At 35.8% G+C, this 17,443-nt stretch overlaps 2 protein-coding genes across 2 annotated transcripts; one reads left to right on the plus strand and one right to left on the minus strand.

Annotated features, from left to right (window-relative positions):
• Positions 1 to 11,484: 11,484 nt before the first annotated feature.
• Positions 11,485 to 12,421, plus strand: LOC124824980 (uncharacterized). Its single transcript, XM_047297510.2, has one exon. The coding sequence runs from the start codon at positions 11,548 to 11,550 to the stop codon at positions 12,172 to 12,174; it is 627 nt and encodes a 208-aa protein (XP_047153466.2). The 5' UTR covers positions 11,485 to 11,547; the 3' UTR covers positions 12,175 to 12,421.
• A 187-nt stretch (positions 12,422 to 12,608) lies between these two features.
• HSP21 (heat shock protein 21) lies at positions 12,609 to 14,510 on the minus strand. Its single transcript, XM_047297511.2, has 2 exons — positions 14,109 to 14,510; positions 12,609 to 13,214 (listed from the first exon to the last, which is right to left on the minus strand). The coding sequence occupies exons 1-2, from the start codon at positions 14,368 to 14,370 to the stop codon at positions 12,781 to 12,783; spliced, it is 696 nt and encodes a 231-aa protein (XP_047153467.1). The 5' UTR covers positions 14,371 to 14,510; the 3' UTR covers positions 12,609 to 12,780.
• Positions 14,511 to 17,443: the final 2,933 nt, after the last annotated feature.

Genomic DNA, 17,443 nt, shown 5'->3' on the forward strand with positions numbered 1-17,443 from the left:
GGAAGTGAGGAGGATGAAACTGAGGACAAACCAAGTAGAGGTCCCTTTCCTACATTTGGGAAAAAGAAGTCAATGTCAGATTACAAATGAGAACTTGGTACTATATTTACAGATAAGGATGAGTTTAAGGAAGCCATTAGAAGTTATGCTATTCATGCTGGGAGGGCTCTTAAGTTTGTAAAAAATGATAACCGTAGGGTAAGGGTGAGATGCATGGGTGGGCAAAAAAAGTGTCCATGGGTAGCTTACTGTGGGTATTTGCCATCACGCAAGATTTGGCAGTTAAGGAAGATTGTTGATGTTCATTCTTGCAGCAGGCAACTGAACATTAAAATGATAAATAGTAAGTGGTTAAGTCATGAAATAGATAAGTCTTTACATGAGAATCCCAGTATAAGGGTCCAAGACATACGTACTAAAGCATTAAGGAAATGGAACACCAATGTATCAATTTCTAAAGCAAGAAGGGCGAAGTTAATGGCATCAAGTCAACGTGAAGGGGATTTTAAAGAACAATTTCGAAGGATTTATGACTACGCACATGAGGTATTGAGAAGTAACCCAGGGTCAACGGTTAAGGTTAAAGTGAACAATGATAATGGTCAGTCCATATTCGAGAGATGTCATGTTTGTCTTAAAGCATGTAAGGACAATTTTATTAGTTGTAGGCCCATCATCTGTTTAGATGGGTGTTTTTTGAAAGGTCTTTATAAGGGAGAGCTGCTTACTACTGTTGGGAGGGACCCAAATGAGCAAATGTTACCCCTTGCATATGTAGTAGTTGAAGTCGAAAATAAAGATAGTTGGTCCTGGTTCTTGCAATTATTGGTTGAAGACCTTGGGGGCAATGAAGTTTGTGAGGCGTACACGTGGATGTCTGACCAGCAAAAGGTACATGCAGTACTTAAATTATTTTATTATTCATACTTTATTAATCATGTGTGTTTGATTAAAAAATTGATGTTGGCAGGGGTTGGTGCCAGCTATCCAAGAGCTTTTGCCTAGGGCAGAACAAAGATTTTGCATCAGGCACCTTTATGCTAGATAATTATGGAAAAGTGATTTCTAGATAAATGATATGTTTTAGGTTTAATACATCATTTGCTCCCTACTTTTAGGAATTTGGTTCAAAGTGATCCTACCTTTTAAAAAAGTTCAGTAAGATCCCATATTTCGTTAAGAAATGTTTAATCTGGTCCTTTTCGCTCACGCCGTTAAAAACATAATGATGCAAATGACACCACCGCCAAACCTGAGTGAGTTGTGCAGTTTGATGAATACGTGGCTAAAAGAATTAAATGAAGAGAGAGAAACGTAAATGGATGTTTGAAGAATTAAATGCAGAGTGAGAATACACCACTTTCACTCAATAACATTACACAACATCCATTCACACACAACCCAACCTATCCATATATCAACATCAAACGAATATACTCCATAACCATCAACCATAAAGATCAATACATTCATGACTTCTTGCAGATTATCCTACTAACCATACACCAAGTACATAACCCAATATTTCTAAAACAACTATGTTCCCTCCATGATCAAGTATTCAAGTCTCTCGGCTTCTCTAGACACTACCTAACAATGCACCGATTTTATATACCCACCTCCAGATTCCACCCTATATCACCCTATATACTATTCCACTCAATAATAACTCAAAAATGATATAATTTTCGAAACCCATAAAACTAGATATTTCACTGTTTGGACAACATCAGTATTACTAAAACAAAGAATCCTTGCTTATTAACAACAAAATCGTGACCATTAGATAACCTCTACACCTCTCTCATCAATCTTTATATCTTAAAAAAAAACTCCTTTAGCTTCCCTAGACCTATTTTATAGACCTAAAATTTAAAATCTGCATAACGAAAACCTTAGCATGTAACCCTTCACCATTCTTATAATCCACCCATGCAACCGCAGGACATCATGCAAGGGACGTAGCAGCACATGCACAACAACAATTTCATGCACTTGGTATTACCCATTTATGATTTCCCTCCCAAAGTAGGTACCACGAAAACCATTAAATGTCAATATCAAGAACCCCTTCTATCTCTCTAGATTCCAACGTCTACATTATACAGGAAGAAAATATAATATTTCTCTTCATCTTACCGTGGCCCCCACATGCATTGAAACTCTTCACTTGCAAAAAGAAAACATGCACTCATATCATTATGTGATGACAATACATTACTCAACCTTTATACTGCTTCAATATATTTAATACCCATCAAACATTCCATGCAATTACAAAATAATAATTTATTATACCCATTAACCCATGTTGGTATCTCTATTGAGAACACAACCCATCACCAATGCACTCTATTGTCATATTTCACTCATACAACATGTTAACACTTCCTACTCTTATTTACATTCTTAACCTAGCCAATCCACGACTACCCTCCAAAGATTCACGATATGCACTTATCCCTTACTACAAAACCACATGCACTATAATCCTTCAACTCGTGCATTCATATTCTGGGAATAACATCCCAAATCATTTTTTTTCCTTAGTAACCCACAACCTTCCAATTGGGTATACTATCTATCCATATCGTTTCTCAAGATTAAAAAGTTTCAAAGGAAACGCATCATGCTCAATCAATACATTAAAAAGCTAACTCCCCTCACTTGGGTTTTCTAGTGAATTCTTTAAAGGTCCCTTGGTTTCTAGAAAATCTTGTGACTGCAACAAGGTCCCCTGCACAACTCCTTGGTACTCATAGTCTTCTCCCTATTACTCACTACGCTCAAGGTGGAGGACAAAAAGTGGTGGTTTTTCTCTTGCGCACTCTCTCAAGTTGTTCTAGAATGTAGCTTAGGGTTGCTTCTTATTTCGCACACAAGCCGCAAGAGGCCGCACGTTCTTCCTTTCCCGCTGCCACCGTCGTTGAGGATACCCAACTAGTGGCTCCCCCCGGGTCTCGCCAGACTCCCTCTAGTACCCATCGGGATAAGTCAGTGCGGTTTCCCATCGGTCTCGGTCCGACAGTGGTGGTGACGGCGTTGCTGGGATTTGCACCTAACTTACGTCATTTTTTAATTTTTTTAAAATATTTACACGGTGCAAACTCTTCAAACGTGCCACGTATTCATCAAAGCACAACTTACTCAGGTTTGGCCACAGTGGCATTTAGACCGTTATGTTTTTAACAACGTGAGCGAAAAGGACTAGATTGAACATTTTTTAACGAAATATGGGACCTTACTGAACTTTTTTAAAAGATAGGATCACTTTGAACGAAACCCCTAAAAGTAGGGACCAAATGATGTATTAAACCTATGTTTTAATATAATGAAACTTGTTCATGAAAAAACTATTTATATTAAAACCTTTTAATATTAAAAAAATTGAATCTCACTATTTTTCAATCACTATCACTTCTAAAACGTCAATTTCTAAATTTTTAGGATGTTGATTTATGATTCCACAATTTTATGTGTAAACCTATTTTAGATTAATTTCACAAGTGAGTTGAATTCTCTTTTAGTGTGGATTTTTATAAGAAACTTATGCATTTCTTCTCAATAATAATATTTTTTGTATTTTAATATAAAATTGAAATGGTGAATTGAGATTAAATGGTCACTAGTGCAGCAAAGGAAAATGACAGTGGTTGTTTTCGACAATATGCTTCAGTTTTCGAATCGAGGCATATATTGGCGAGGTAAAAAGGTGGGAGACTTTTGGTCTCGGTTCCAACCGAGGTAATATGTCCAAGGTTTCTGCTTTGGTTCCCTTGTAATTAATCTAATTAAATGTTTTGCAAGTGCCTTCCTTAGGTATGTAAGTGACATCTCAGGAAGTGAAGTAGGAGTCTTGAATTTCTACATAAGACAAATGATATTAATTAGTGTATATGAATTCCAAATGATGGAGAAAAACAAAATTCATTAAATCTAAATATTACCATTTCCCAGCCTCTTATGATATAGGGGCGAATAATGTGTGTCATCCAATACATTGCGTATTATCCACACTCATATGAACCACTTTGTCTGTTACACTACAATATATCATCATAGTTGTAAATAGTTAGTGAAAATCATTAAAATCAAACAACTATAAGAATTATGGCTTTAACATATGTCAAACCTTGAGAGCAACCTATGCAAGCTTTCTACCGTAGGAGTTGATCTCCCAACCAACATCATACGTGTTGCAATGGAACTATAAAAAAAGGCTTTAGCATTCATTTATATAACAAAGAAAGTCCAAACATTGAGGTTCTTGCCAATCAACTGCTTGTCTAAGATGTTTGGGAGGAGACTTGTGCAATGAGGAGAACCACACAACATAACTCTCTAGTATGAAAATAATAAGTAACTGCCAATCGTGCCTAAAATTGATAATAACTTAATTGTTATATATTAAAATCACATATGGAACTTTGAAGTTTATAAACTTCACTTACCCAGATATATAAGAAATAAAATATATGTCATTCCCCCTTACAAAGCGGCTAGTGATATATGTTGTGATGTCATCAAAATTATTTGCTTCGTGAGTGACTTGGGGATCAATGAACCCATAGACATAATTGTACCCCTAGTTTTTACTTATAGCAAACATATACCTGAAATAAAAAAAATTACCTTTGATATAAGTATACTTGATATATAAATCAATTTTATATAAATAATTGCTCATAGACTTACATCATCCATAGCTGAATTAATGTAATATTCAACTCTTCTCTTCTCAACGCAAGCTCCTTGACATCTTGGCTATGCAGGTACATTGGGACCTAAGAGTCTCTCCCTAATACATTAACATCATATTCAACCTTCATAGGCTCATTTGCAATGATATCACAAAGTTGTTGCAATGTACTAAGATGATCGTCTTCAAATAAACGAATCTTCTCGCATCCATGCGTTTATTGTCACATGGAAAAATAAGATAAGGTTCAACATCAATAACATGTAAACTTTAAAATTGAGAAGTGTAAAGTACGAGTCCATATCGGGGGTCAGAAACAGAACCAACCAAGTGCTTAGGCCAAGCAATAAAAGACTGGAATGCTTGTGCCATAGTGAAAATCTCATATGTGGGCAGAGGAACTAAGGCATCTGGTGTGAAACAGTCGTTGCTTGAAACACTATTCCATGAGCTACCAACATCGTCTCGGTACCATCTAAAATGTATAGCAGACATGGACTAGCATCGTCCATGTCATCCCCTAGGACGATTGGTGCTGAACAACTTCCTTTCCCGCTTCTCCTTGTCAGAGTAAATGTTAGATTATACAAATAATAAATTATTCAACAAAAATGTTTATTAATTTTACCTGTGGGAGGCACAACATGTTCCTGTACTGGAGATGGCTGCGGGCGCATCCCATAACTCTAAAACTATTGTTGGAACTAGCGCATAACTCTATCAGTCACTTCTGTAGTGACTTCATCATACAATTCTACCCTAAGCTCTGTCCTAAGCCTTTTTGAGATCTCTTGTGTCAGCCTTTGTTCTTGTTCTTTGTTGTATGTATATGAAGTCTGACGCGAAGAACTCTCAAAATATTCTCTAATGCCTACTCTAGTACCAGCAACATGCACTCGTCCAGGGTACTCAGGTCGTCTATTTGTAGTGGTAAGAATATACTAACGACCCTTTGGAGTGAATTAATCTTGGAAGCTTTGCTCAACCAAGGAGTCCTGTAACATAAAAAAATAACATTATTCTTTAAAAATTTCAATGTAGTATGTATAATGAAACTATTATTATTTTAGGAATAGTGATAATTGACAATTCTTTCAAATATTTATCGTGTAGTTTCAGAAGAGTAGGTGCCCGATGATCTTAAACGAGCCAACTTCCACTTCTCATGCCAGAAAGGTAGAGAAGGAGGCTAGGGGCTACCACGCTCAGATGAGGGTTTACCTTCTGCCTTTTGCATGAGGATTTTCTCCTCAAGCTTCCTATACCCACCACGAGATAATAGGTGGGGGTTTTTATTTTGAGCACTTATTTCTTATGCTTTAGTTCTTGTTGCCTATCACATAATGAATTAGTTCAAATTATATAAATTTGTTAATGAGGAATTGAATAATGTAAACTATATTAACCTGTCATGCCTCTGATGTCCGACTCTCTGCAAAGAGACGCCAAGTCTCCTCATCGATGGTCTCCTTTGAAATAATCACATATTCAACATAAAAAGTTCTAAAAATAACATTGTAAAATTAAAAAGTTAAACTTTAAAATAATACCATCATACAAAATTATACAATCATACAAATATTTTCAATCCTACAAAATTATACACATATTATATGATCATCTAATCACATATTCAATCATACAATCATACAAAATTATATGATCCTATTAAAAAGTAACCTTAAACATTAATATAAGAGCCTGATAGTGTGAAAATCCAATAAAAAAGGACAACCCGCAATCAAAACCATAGAAAATTCAACTTTGCAAAATTCAAACCTACACAAATATACAAAAAAATACTAGTTTTACAAACAAAATCAAACATCAAAACGCAAAGAAAAACAACGAAAATTTACCTCTGAGGAGGAGAATCGAAAAAACCAAATCAAAAGGACGTTTGAAACGATTTTGATCGGTTATCCTAAACATTGACAATGACCACGACAACAAGCAAAACCAAATTTAAACGGTGAAAAAGGGTGAAAAATGGAAGAAAACGACAATGACAGTGGTGTGCTCTCGAGAGGATTTGCTGAAAATGTTTTACGCGAAGAAGACGACATTGTTCCTTTTGTGTTTTCTTTTTTTAACCTACGAAAGGTTATTACCTCCGTTCCTAATAAAATCGAGGCAATAAAGGGTCTACGGCCTCAGTTTCCCAAACAATCGAAGCCTATTCTCGTAAAAAAAAATTCACAATTAATATGAAATGGAAATTTTGAAATTTTTTTCAACCTTTTTGCCTCGGTTCAGCGCCAAACCGAGGCCAAACCCTCTGTTAAATATTAAATTTTGCTTAAATATTTAAATTTTGTTCAGATTATGGTCTATGGCCTCGATTCCCATAAGAAGCAAGGCCAAATCCCTAACGATCTGATTGCTAAATTTAATGTAAGATTGCAACGTGGAATGTCAGATTTTGGCAGGGGGTTTATAGCCTTGGGTCCTTAGAGAATCGAGGCCAAATCCCTGACCATATGATTACCACATTTATGGGATCAGACAATAGATGTGGAATATCAGGTCTTACAAGGGGTTTTGGCCTCGGTTCTGCATAGGGATTTTAATCAGACAGTTGACTAGAATGTTAGTTTCTTGCAGGGGTTTTTTGTCTCGGTTCTGCAGAGACCGAAGGCCAAAAGCCCTGCACAAGGATTTTCATCAGACAGTTGAGTAGATTGTCAGGTTCCTACAGAGGTTTTGGCCTTGGTTCTACAAACAATCGAAGTCATATACCCTATATGGCTTCGGTTCCAAAGCAACTGGTAACGGTTGAAAATATCGTTATTTGTGATGTAATTTTGATCTAAATGCACCTTTTTCTGCTTAGAAACTTGTTTAGAATCATGTTTTTCTGTTAAGTTGTGTGAATAAGAGAGTTGAGGTTGAATTTAATGATTTTATGACTAATTTCCCTTATTTTGATAAAAAAATGAGATAATATGGAAAGCAGGGATGAAGTGCCATGGAGATGGGGCTCAAAAAGGCCTGGAAAAGCACTAAAAGGGAGGAGTGCTCGAAGCATAGGTGCCCTTTTTGGAGGCTTGAGTGCAGAAGAGTGGCGTTCACCGCCCAGGCGCCCATTTTTGCGCACTTGAGCACTGGATGCACGAAGCTTGGGTGTCATCTTTGAGGCTTGGGCGCATAAGACCACCGCTCACCGCCCGGGCGCCACTTTTGGGGCGCTTAAGCACCGGAGGCTCGATGCTTGGGCGTCTTTTGCAAGGCTTGAGCGTGGAAGACCACTACTCGTCGCCTGGGCGTTCTAAGTGGGGCGCTTGAGCGCCACTGACTCGGGCTTGGGCTTTGTTTCTGTTCTCCTGTCGCTCTATTTAAAGGACCCAGACGTCCTAGGTTTGGTATCTCTGGCTGGAGTAGCACAACAACACATTCTTCCACTCTCTGAAGGTGGATTTGGATGCGAAAACGTCCTTCCTCTACTTTTAGGGTTTTGCTATCTCATGCTTTTTCATTACTCATCTAGTTTCTCCATGTCTATGATGAACTAAACTCTATTTGTTGTTGAGGGATGATGTAACCTTGTGAACTCTCATGTATTTGAATTGATTCTTAATAACACATGCTTTTTCATTAATTGTTAGAGTAATTAATTTGTGCTTATTACATGTTTTGTTTAACTCATTCATCGCATGATTTATGAATTGGATGAGTGTCGGGAGGTTCCTTACAATTCAGGTTCTTATTGAATTCTCCCAAGAGTAATATTACTCAGGGATGAGGGTATGAGTCTTAGTTTTCTTTAAGCTCTTGATCTTCACATTTAATTACTAAGAATGCTAGGAATTGCATGAATTGATGATTAAGGACAAGCTTACTCGCCGAGGGATCAAGTTTAAGTGATTTAGTGAGTGACGTTAACATTAATGCATAAAAAAGAATTCTTACATACATAAGAGGAAACTTGGTGAAATCTAACCCCAACAACATACTCATCTCATATTAAACAACATCTATTTATCACTATGCTCTCTTGCTATTGATCAAACTGCATTCATATTTAATTTTTTGTCTTTGCATCTAAAACTAATGATCTCGTTTTATTTAAGTCTTAATTAATCGAGTTATCACACGATTTTTTAGTATCGAGAGTCTTCTGTGATACAATATTTGGTCTTATCATTTTATATTATTGTGTGATTTGGTACACTTGTCAATCCATCAACAACAACCGAGGCCTATACTATTAGAAAAATTTCAAAAATACCACAACGATATTTTATGTTTTGGTTTCTGCTGAACCGAGACATAACAGAAGCGATAATATATCTTTTTTTACTAGTGGGTAGAAAAAAAAATGACGAAAACGAAGATGAATTGAAGTGATGAAACTGAAAACCTAAGTTTCATAAATAAATGTTTTAAATCTTATTATGGATTAACATCATAGTTTTTTAATTCAAATTATTTTATATATTAGTTTGTTAAAATCATTCGGTTGTTTTGAAGAAAAAGTTTAAATTTCATTTAACATAATTCCACACTGTAATAGGAATGTTTGCCAATTTTCTTATTAAAAATATATCCAAACCAAATATAAAAAATGTGTGCAGTTTGGAAAAGAAAAAAAAATTCAAACCATATTAAACAAAAATGTGCGGATTGGTTTTTGGGACTTTTTTATTTTTAATTCTATTTTTTTATTTTATTAAAGATTTATTCTCTTTTCACCTTTTAAATTAAAATATTATTATAATACTAAATGTTACACAGAATTTAATGAATATATTAAATAATAAAATAATAAATTTATAAGAATAAATATTTAATAACATTAAAAACTAAAATCATATATTTTTTTAGTCGAACACCAATAAATATCAAATAAAAAAATTAATTTCAACTTAAAGAATACAAAAATACAACAGCATGTCATGTGGCAAACTTTATCAAATCATAAACAAAAATGTAAAAGCAAATTATATCAATTGTGAAATAAACTCTCAAATTTTAATATAATTGCAACTCTGATGTAAAAAAGAATTGGACTTTAACTTTGATGGGGTTAGGTCTGTTTGAGGGGAAAACATTTTAAAAGAAGGGAGTTAGTAAGTTGGAAATCAACAACTTAGAAAAATAATAATAATAAAAGGGACTTTGTGGATTTAGAAGATCTTTGTCTCATCTTTTTAGCCACTGACAATGACGTTATTAATTTGGCTCACACCACCTACGACCACTTAAAGCAACTCCCTTTCTTTATTGGCTACTGTCTCACCTACTAGTAAATGCATACTCAGCAACTCAACAAAAACTCTATCTATTTACTTATCGATGCCTCCTATGCACTACCATTCTATTGTCCAACCAACACCATTTTTATTACTTTTACAGTTAATTCTTTCTTTCATTCACAGTGGGTAAATCAACAAAAATATGTAGTGAATGGTTAGACAGAGAATGGTTAGATAGAGAAGTAAATTCTCAATTGTATACTGACAATGGTGGAAAGTAAGATATGAATGAGTAGTACAAAATTGAGCATTAAGCTTTAGACAATATAAGGCGCCTTTCTAAAAGTTTGTCTCTTTATCTCTTTCCACACGATAAAAAAGCTCTTATTGGACACTGAAGCAACCTCGTCTTTCTGAGCATGGAACTAGTCTCATCCAAAGCGTGTGAGAAAAATGTGTTAAGCAAAGATTATTCGCAATAGATATCATAACCATCCATTGCTAACCCCACATATATACATACCAGCTACTGTTACATTTAATATTAAGCATGGGCATCATATGTTTTACACACACTGATATATTGTTTATTGAGCACTGTAAGAAAAACAATCAAATAGCAGTTAGCAGTTGGCTGAGGTTAACTAATTTATATTTTTCTAGACAGAAATATAAACAAAGCATTGATCAAAGTACACCCAACCTTAAACTTTTGTTCCTTATAGTACCTGAACCATACATATATAAACTGCATTTGTTGCGTCGTCACCCCTGCATGATCAACTAACAGATTTAATATAATCTCTCTTTATTCAACCATCCAATCTCTGCTTTCCTTCCTACCGAAAGCCAAGGGAAGAAAGAGGTTCTGTTGTTGCATCCCCTTGTTTCTGTTGTGCCTCTGATTAATTTCTATCAGTATCAAACAATTAGAACCGAAGAACAAGTAAGAGGAAATTCAGCAATTTTTGCTTTTAAAATTGTCTTGGACGTCACCTAAACCAGGAAGTGATGCAATTTTAGAAAAAAGTAAACAAACATAACTATACATGTCGTTGGAAATATCACAAAAGCGTAAATAAGTTGATAGAGTTTGAATCTTTAAATCTGCTATCGTGTTGAAGAAAGGGTCTAACCATGTGGTTTAAAAGTAAGATTTTTTCTTGCACTTGAATATAAAAGGAACAAAAATACCACTCAACCTTATAGCTAGTTATAGTAGATTTTTTTCTTCCCCACCTAACTGTGACATGGTAGTTTGGTCCCAAAGCTAAGCATGCCCACCCAATCAAATCAGACCACTTGCATGATTTGGAAGTGCATAGATGGCATAGACTGTTATGGCACAACCATATACTATGCAAAATCATATAGGAGTATAGTTGCTTCATCAATTGGGTTCTGGAGGGCTGAAAAAAATAGTTAAATGAGCAATGCAATATTCCGCCACTTTCCCACTAAACCGACCTATGCTGCATGCGTGTTGACAAATCTTTCATTTTCCATCCTCAACACAAAACGTATTTTACATACTCATACTTTCTCGCCCTAATCCACAAGTTTCTTTCTCAACGGAAAGTCACCTTTCTACTCCACTCCACACGAAACAAGCCCTCCATTTTTTTAAGAATCCCACCTCACTATATATCTCACATGCTTTCTTTTCAATTTCTCACTCAAACTCCCTCTCCCTTCACCTGCTCTCTCTCTCTCTCTCACACACACACACATTCACAGTTCCATGCAGTTATCTTTATAGCTTTCTCTAACAACTTCGCTTTTAGTCTTCAACCACCTGATTTATACACCCCTTTTAATAAAATGGGCAATTGTGTTGTTCTTTGTAAACCCTGTTCAGGGTCTTCTATCATGCCAAAAAAGGTTAAGATTGTGAGGGTAGCTAAACCAGATGGGAAGATACTAGAGTTTGGCACTCCAATCCATGTCAAAGATATCTTGACAAACTATCCAGCTTATGGTGTTGGTGTTTCAAAGAAAGTCACAGAATCTCTTTCACCTGATCATGAATTGAAGTCAGGGAGAATGTACTACTTGCTTCCTTCTTTGCGTTCCCCTCCAAATCTTGCATCTTTAAGGAGCGCTGAGACAGATGGTGGGATAAAGAGGATCAAAGTTATCATAACGAAGCAGCAACTTGAGCGGTTGGTGAACAAACAGATCTCCGTAGAGGATATACTATCAGAGGTTCAAACGTTTGGTGTTAAGTTTCTGGACAATCGGAAACCCAAATTGGACTCTATTCCCGAAGAGAATGAGTAACATACGACATAGAAATCCTAGCTATTTCTCTAAATTTTCTGGCTGTTTCACCTTTCATTTCCCTTTTTCCTTGGTTATAGTACCTTCTTTCTGATGTAGTCGCAGGACTTGTGGCCGTTGTTGTAATGCTTTATGTTTTCCTCTCTTTTTTTAAGGAAGTTTGGTTGTAAAAACTGATACAAATATGTAAAGGTAGACAGAGAACCTAGCGTAGAAAAATATTTATGGGTAGTTTCTAAATTTTGCATTCCCTTTGCATTGGTACAGGTTTCTCATTAAGTTTTATTTTGTCACGGATTAGTTCTGCAGTTCCTACTTTCTTCATATATTTAACTTGGAATTGCGAGGTTAGGTGATTAAACTCTTAATTAAGATATACACATGCTAAGGATTAGTTTCTTTTCACATCTTTTTCTGGCTCATAACCAATTCGATGTTCCAAAGACATGATTTAGTAAAACAGATTTTTCATCTTCTGACATTTGCTAGAAAATTTTACAACTGAAGTTTATTTCAACTTTTTCACACACTTATACCACATATTTTACCCGTACAATGGGTATGAACGGTAGAATACAGTGTTGCTAAGCACAAAGCCTAAGCATCTCAATGAACTTCGACATCAATAACCTTGCGTTCAACCTTTGTCTTAGGAATGGTGATATAGAGCACGCCATTTTTCAACTCTGCCTTGACCTTGTCCTTCTCGCAGTTATCTGGAAGCTTCAAACGGGTGTTATAGGAACTATAGCTCCTGCTGGACCAAGAGTCATCACCACCTTGTTCTTGTTCACTCTTGCGACCACCATTTATGACAAGCACATCGTCCTCCACTGATACCTTAACATTTTCCTTAGAAAGACCTGGCATGTCAAACCTCAGTCTGATCTCATGTTCTTCATCTTTGATGTCCCAAGGGGCACGAATCTCCCCTCCTCCCACGTTTCTTCCGGGGAATGTCATGGTATCTTCGAAAATTCGGTCCATTGTATCCAAAATCTGGCGCATACTCCTCATGGGTGACCACGGGTCCAAGAGACCTGCAATAGGCCACACTACATGTTAGTCTACATGTTTAACTATGTTGGAAGCAAGTTCAGGTAAACGTAGCTACCATCACTTTTCCCCACTCAAAGACAGGTACCGAATTATAAACTTACAACGGATCACTTAAATTTCAAACATTGAAATGTTCTTTTCATATGAGTTTGCTTAGATTTTAGGTATCTGTAGAAATTGACTCAACTAGGATTTTTCACTTTTTCTATAGTTATTTCTCTTCGTTATGCTTGTCACGGTTTCTGGATTCAGGTTCAAACCTCGATTAATTTTACAGATCTCTCACTGGTGAATTTCATTCTTTTTCTGTGGAAAGTGTATGACAGAATCAAACCAAAAGAATTATACCAATATCAGTAGGCAAGTTATGTGTCTACTACGGAGCAGTTTTTGTTTCTTTATTTATGATACCAAGCTTCTTCTTAAGGCTACAATATTAACAGGGAGGAAATATTAAAGAATATGAAAAACTAATGGCAATGGTGGAATAAATGACAATACTGCAGCGTATGTCAAGCATCATCACCAACAGAATCACAATCAGAACAGAATACGTTAGTCAAAATTAATTTCAAATAACTATTCTAAGACTTCACAAACTTAATATTTATAATGATATATCATAATCTCTATTTGTATTAGCAAACTCGCTTCTACATTGGTCGATAATGTACAAAAAGTTTACCCTGTAAGTGGAATTCAGAATTTCGAAAAAAGTTATAAAAATCACGTTAATTAGATTGTATTCGAGGTCTGCAATTGACATTTTAACGAACTTAAGAACCTCGTAGTCCAATTTGAAAATTAATAAAAAAATGCATGAGCATGACTAATTGTGGATGGTAGATTTGTGCGAATAAGAATGGTAATCTTACCAAAAGGTGAAATGTCGAGGGCAGTTCTACGTGGGTTTCTCTCAACCGCAGTAGTTTGGTCGCCCTTGTTAAGATGTTGTACTTCCACAGAGTGGTCTTTGTTATCAGCAGAAGCCTGAAGCCTCATCCTTTCTAGCCTAGGAAACTCTTTCCTCGTCGGAAAAGAGGCCATGCAAGGTGTAACAACATTGTTCTTGGGTTTAGCAGAGTACCCTGTTTTTGGTGATAGTAGAAGTGATGAAGTTGACAGTGTTTGAGCCATTGGGATTGACGAAAGGAAAGGCAATGTGGGATTGATTAAGAATGAGCGATTTGTGTTGTTGATGAGTGTGAGATTTGGGAATTGTTGAATATATAGAGAGGGGATGTGAAAGGTGGAGAAGGGTCTTGAGAGTTTGAGAGGGAGTGTGAAAGTTCTGGACCCAACACTTGGACAACCTCGCTATTTGTTTGTTTTTATCTCACTACTACCACCTTCGGGAATGGTCTTCAAAAATTCTTTCACATATATTTTGTAATTGTTCCATTTTGTTCATTTATTTTGTAGAATTGACTAGAAAAAGAATAATGGGAAATGAGTGTTTCGTAAATTTCCAGAATCCATTCCTTTCTTTCCTCGTTTACTTGTTAAATGGCTGCCAACTCAAAACTTCAAAACTCGTGTGGAACTTGCTTTTTCAATCAAAATAAAAAGTTACAGTGAAATGGAGGGCTTTTTCTTTTACCTTTTATTTATATTTGAAGAAAGATTTATAAGAAACCTGAAAAAAAAAAGAAAAAAATACAAAATATATCCTTTCGTTTGGTTTCTTTTCTTCTTTCTTTCTTTCTTTCTTTCTTTTAATTATAATGTGTTTTGTCTACAACATAAAACAAAAAAGCAAAAAGTATAGTTATGAAGAAAAAGATACAGAAGAAAAGCAGATAATATAGGAAGCCCACAATAACATAGGGCTGACGAAGAGCTTTCTTCCTGCACCCCTACTTTCTCTTCCTGCACCCCTAAATTAAAATACCAGTTTTACTCCTTAGTCAAAGTCAAAATCCTAGAGATCTCTTCCTTTCATTTTTCCTTGCATCCCATCTCTCCCTCTCAATAGTGTGTTCTTGAACCTCGATTTTTTTTTTAGTTCTTGCACCTTCCTCCAAGATACTTGATTGATTGCACCTCCCTTCCCATCAATGAGTTCCAACATCTTTCTCCTTTGCAATCCTCTACGTCCTGCACTTTCATCTCCTCCATCTTCTTGCACAAGTGATTCATGCACCTTCATCACCTGCCTCTATATACATTCTTCCTTTAATCTTGATTCTTGTTTCACCTCCTTTGAAGATGGTTATGAATGACGATAACTTGTTGAGAATTGCCTTGTTAGTTGCATGAATTTAGGAAGATTTCAGATTTAATTTTTTAAATTTGTCAATGACTTTTAGTGGGTTAGTTATTTCTTAATTTTCAGCCAAGTCATTAATAGTGGTTGTTAGAATCACAAGATGTGATATTTTAGTTAGTTATTTCTAAATGTATTTAAATTAAGTTAAATTTAATAAGATTATACACTTCAGTCAGCCAATATTTATCTATTTTATTCTTTGAAAACCAACAATTGGTATCTAGAGCCCTTTCTTCTTAAGGGACCTGTAGAATGGAAGGGGAGTGAACTTCCTTTCCAGTAGCACTTCCATCTTTAATGAGGAAGACTATGATACGTGGGCTGTAAAAGCGCAGTCCTATCTAGAGGGACTAGATTTATGGGAAGTTATGGAAGAGGATTACTTTCGTTCAACTGCTGCTGGAGAATCCTACCATGGCCCAAATAAAAAATCACAAGGAACTAAAAACAAAGAAGGCAAAGACAAAGTCGTCCTTGTTTTCTAGTGTTACAACATTGATCTTCACCAGAATTATGACTCTTAAATCACCAAAAAAAATTGGGAATTTTTGAAGGAAGAATATGAAGGAGATGACAGAATAAGAAGCAAGCAAGTGTTGAACCTAAGGAGGGAATTTGAGCTGCAAAGGATGAAAGAGTCAGAGACAATCAAGGAGTACTCAAACACGTTATTGGGCATTGCCAACAAAGTAAAGTTCTTGGGCAGCGACTTTGCGGACTCCAGAATTGTCGAGAAAATCCTTGTGATAGTGCTAGAAAGGTACGAAGCGTTTATTGCCTCATTGAAGAATACAAAGAATTTATCCAAGATTACTTTGGCAGAAGTGTTACACGCTTTGCAAGCCCAAGAAAAGCGAGGGCTAATGAGAGAAGATCGTGTGGTTGAAGGTGCACTCCCTGTCAAGCATCATGATGTTGGAACCAATATAAAGAAAATTTTCAAAAGGTTCCAACCAACAAGCAGTGAAAATGGTGTATTTAATAAAAAACAAGGTAAGGGTAAAAAGAAAAATTATTCACCTTGTCAACATTGCGGAAAAATGGGTCACCCACTATTTTGTTGCTGGAAAAGACCAGGTGCAGTAAGTGCAATAGGATCGGTCATGATTGTAATTTGCAAAGCAAATGTTCAACAAGCTAAAGGTGATGCAAAAATGCGCAAGAAAATGAAGACCAACTCTTTGCTGCTACCTGTTTCTCCAATAGCAGTTCAAATGAATCTTGGTTGATTGATAGCGGTTGCACAAACCACATGACCTATGACAAAGAATTGTTCAAGTGTTTGGACATGACAGAAGTCAAATGGGTCAGAATTGGAATGAACAAATTCTAGTAAAAAAAGGCAAGGGTTCAATAGTTATAACAACTTACACGGGTACAAAAACACTCCCTGATGTCTTATATGTACCTAAAATTAATCAAAACTTGCTTAGTGTCAGATAGTTACTAGAGAAAGAGTTCAAAGTTATCTTTGAAGATAAAGTCTGCACAATTAAAGATCGAACAGGCCTTGAAATGTTTAAAGTCAAGAAGAGGAGCAAGAGTTTCTCAATGAAGGAGGAGCAGATTGCATTTCCAATAATAGCAAGCTCAGTCAATCTTTAGCACAAAAGACTAGGTCATTTCCATCATTTGGGAATGAACTACATGCTAAAAAATCAATTGGTTTGTGGAGTTCCTTCCTTGACAAAGAAACAAGCTGAATGTGAGGCTTGTAGATTCTGGAAGCAAATAAGGAAACTATTTCCTAGAAGTAGTTGGAGGGTTAGTAAAAAATTTCAGCTAGTTTACATTGGTGTTGCTAGACCACAAAGAACTCCATCCATAAAATGAAGTCTTTATTATATTATTTTTATTGATGACCTAACAAGAATGTGCATAATTTTCTTTCTTAAATACAAATTAGAAGTAGTTGCAGTGTTCTGGAAATTCAAAGCATTT

The sequence above is a fragment of the Vigna umbellata genome, chromosome 2 (genome assembly GCF_029865625.1).
Source record: "Vigna umbellata cultivar VRB3 chromosome 2, Vumbellata_1.0, whole genome shotgun sequence".
In the NCBI taxonomy this organism is placed as follows: Eukaryota; Viridiplantae; Streptophyta; class Magnoliopsida; order Fabales; family Fabaceae; genus Vigna; species Vigna umbellata.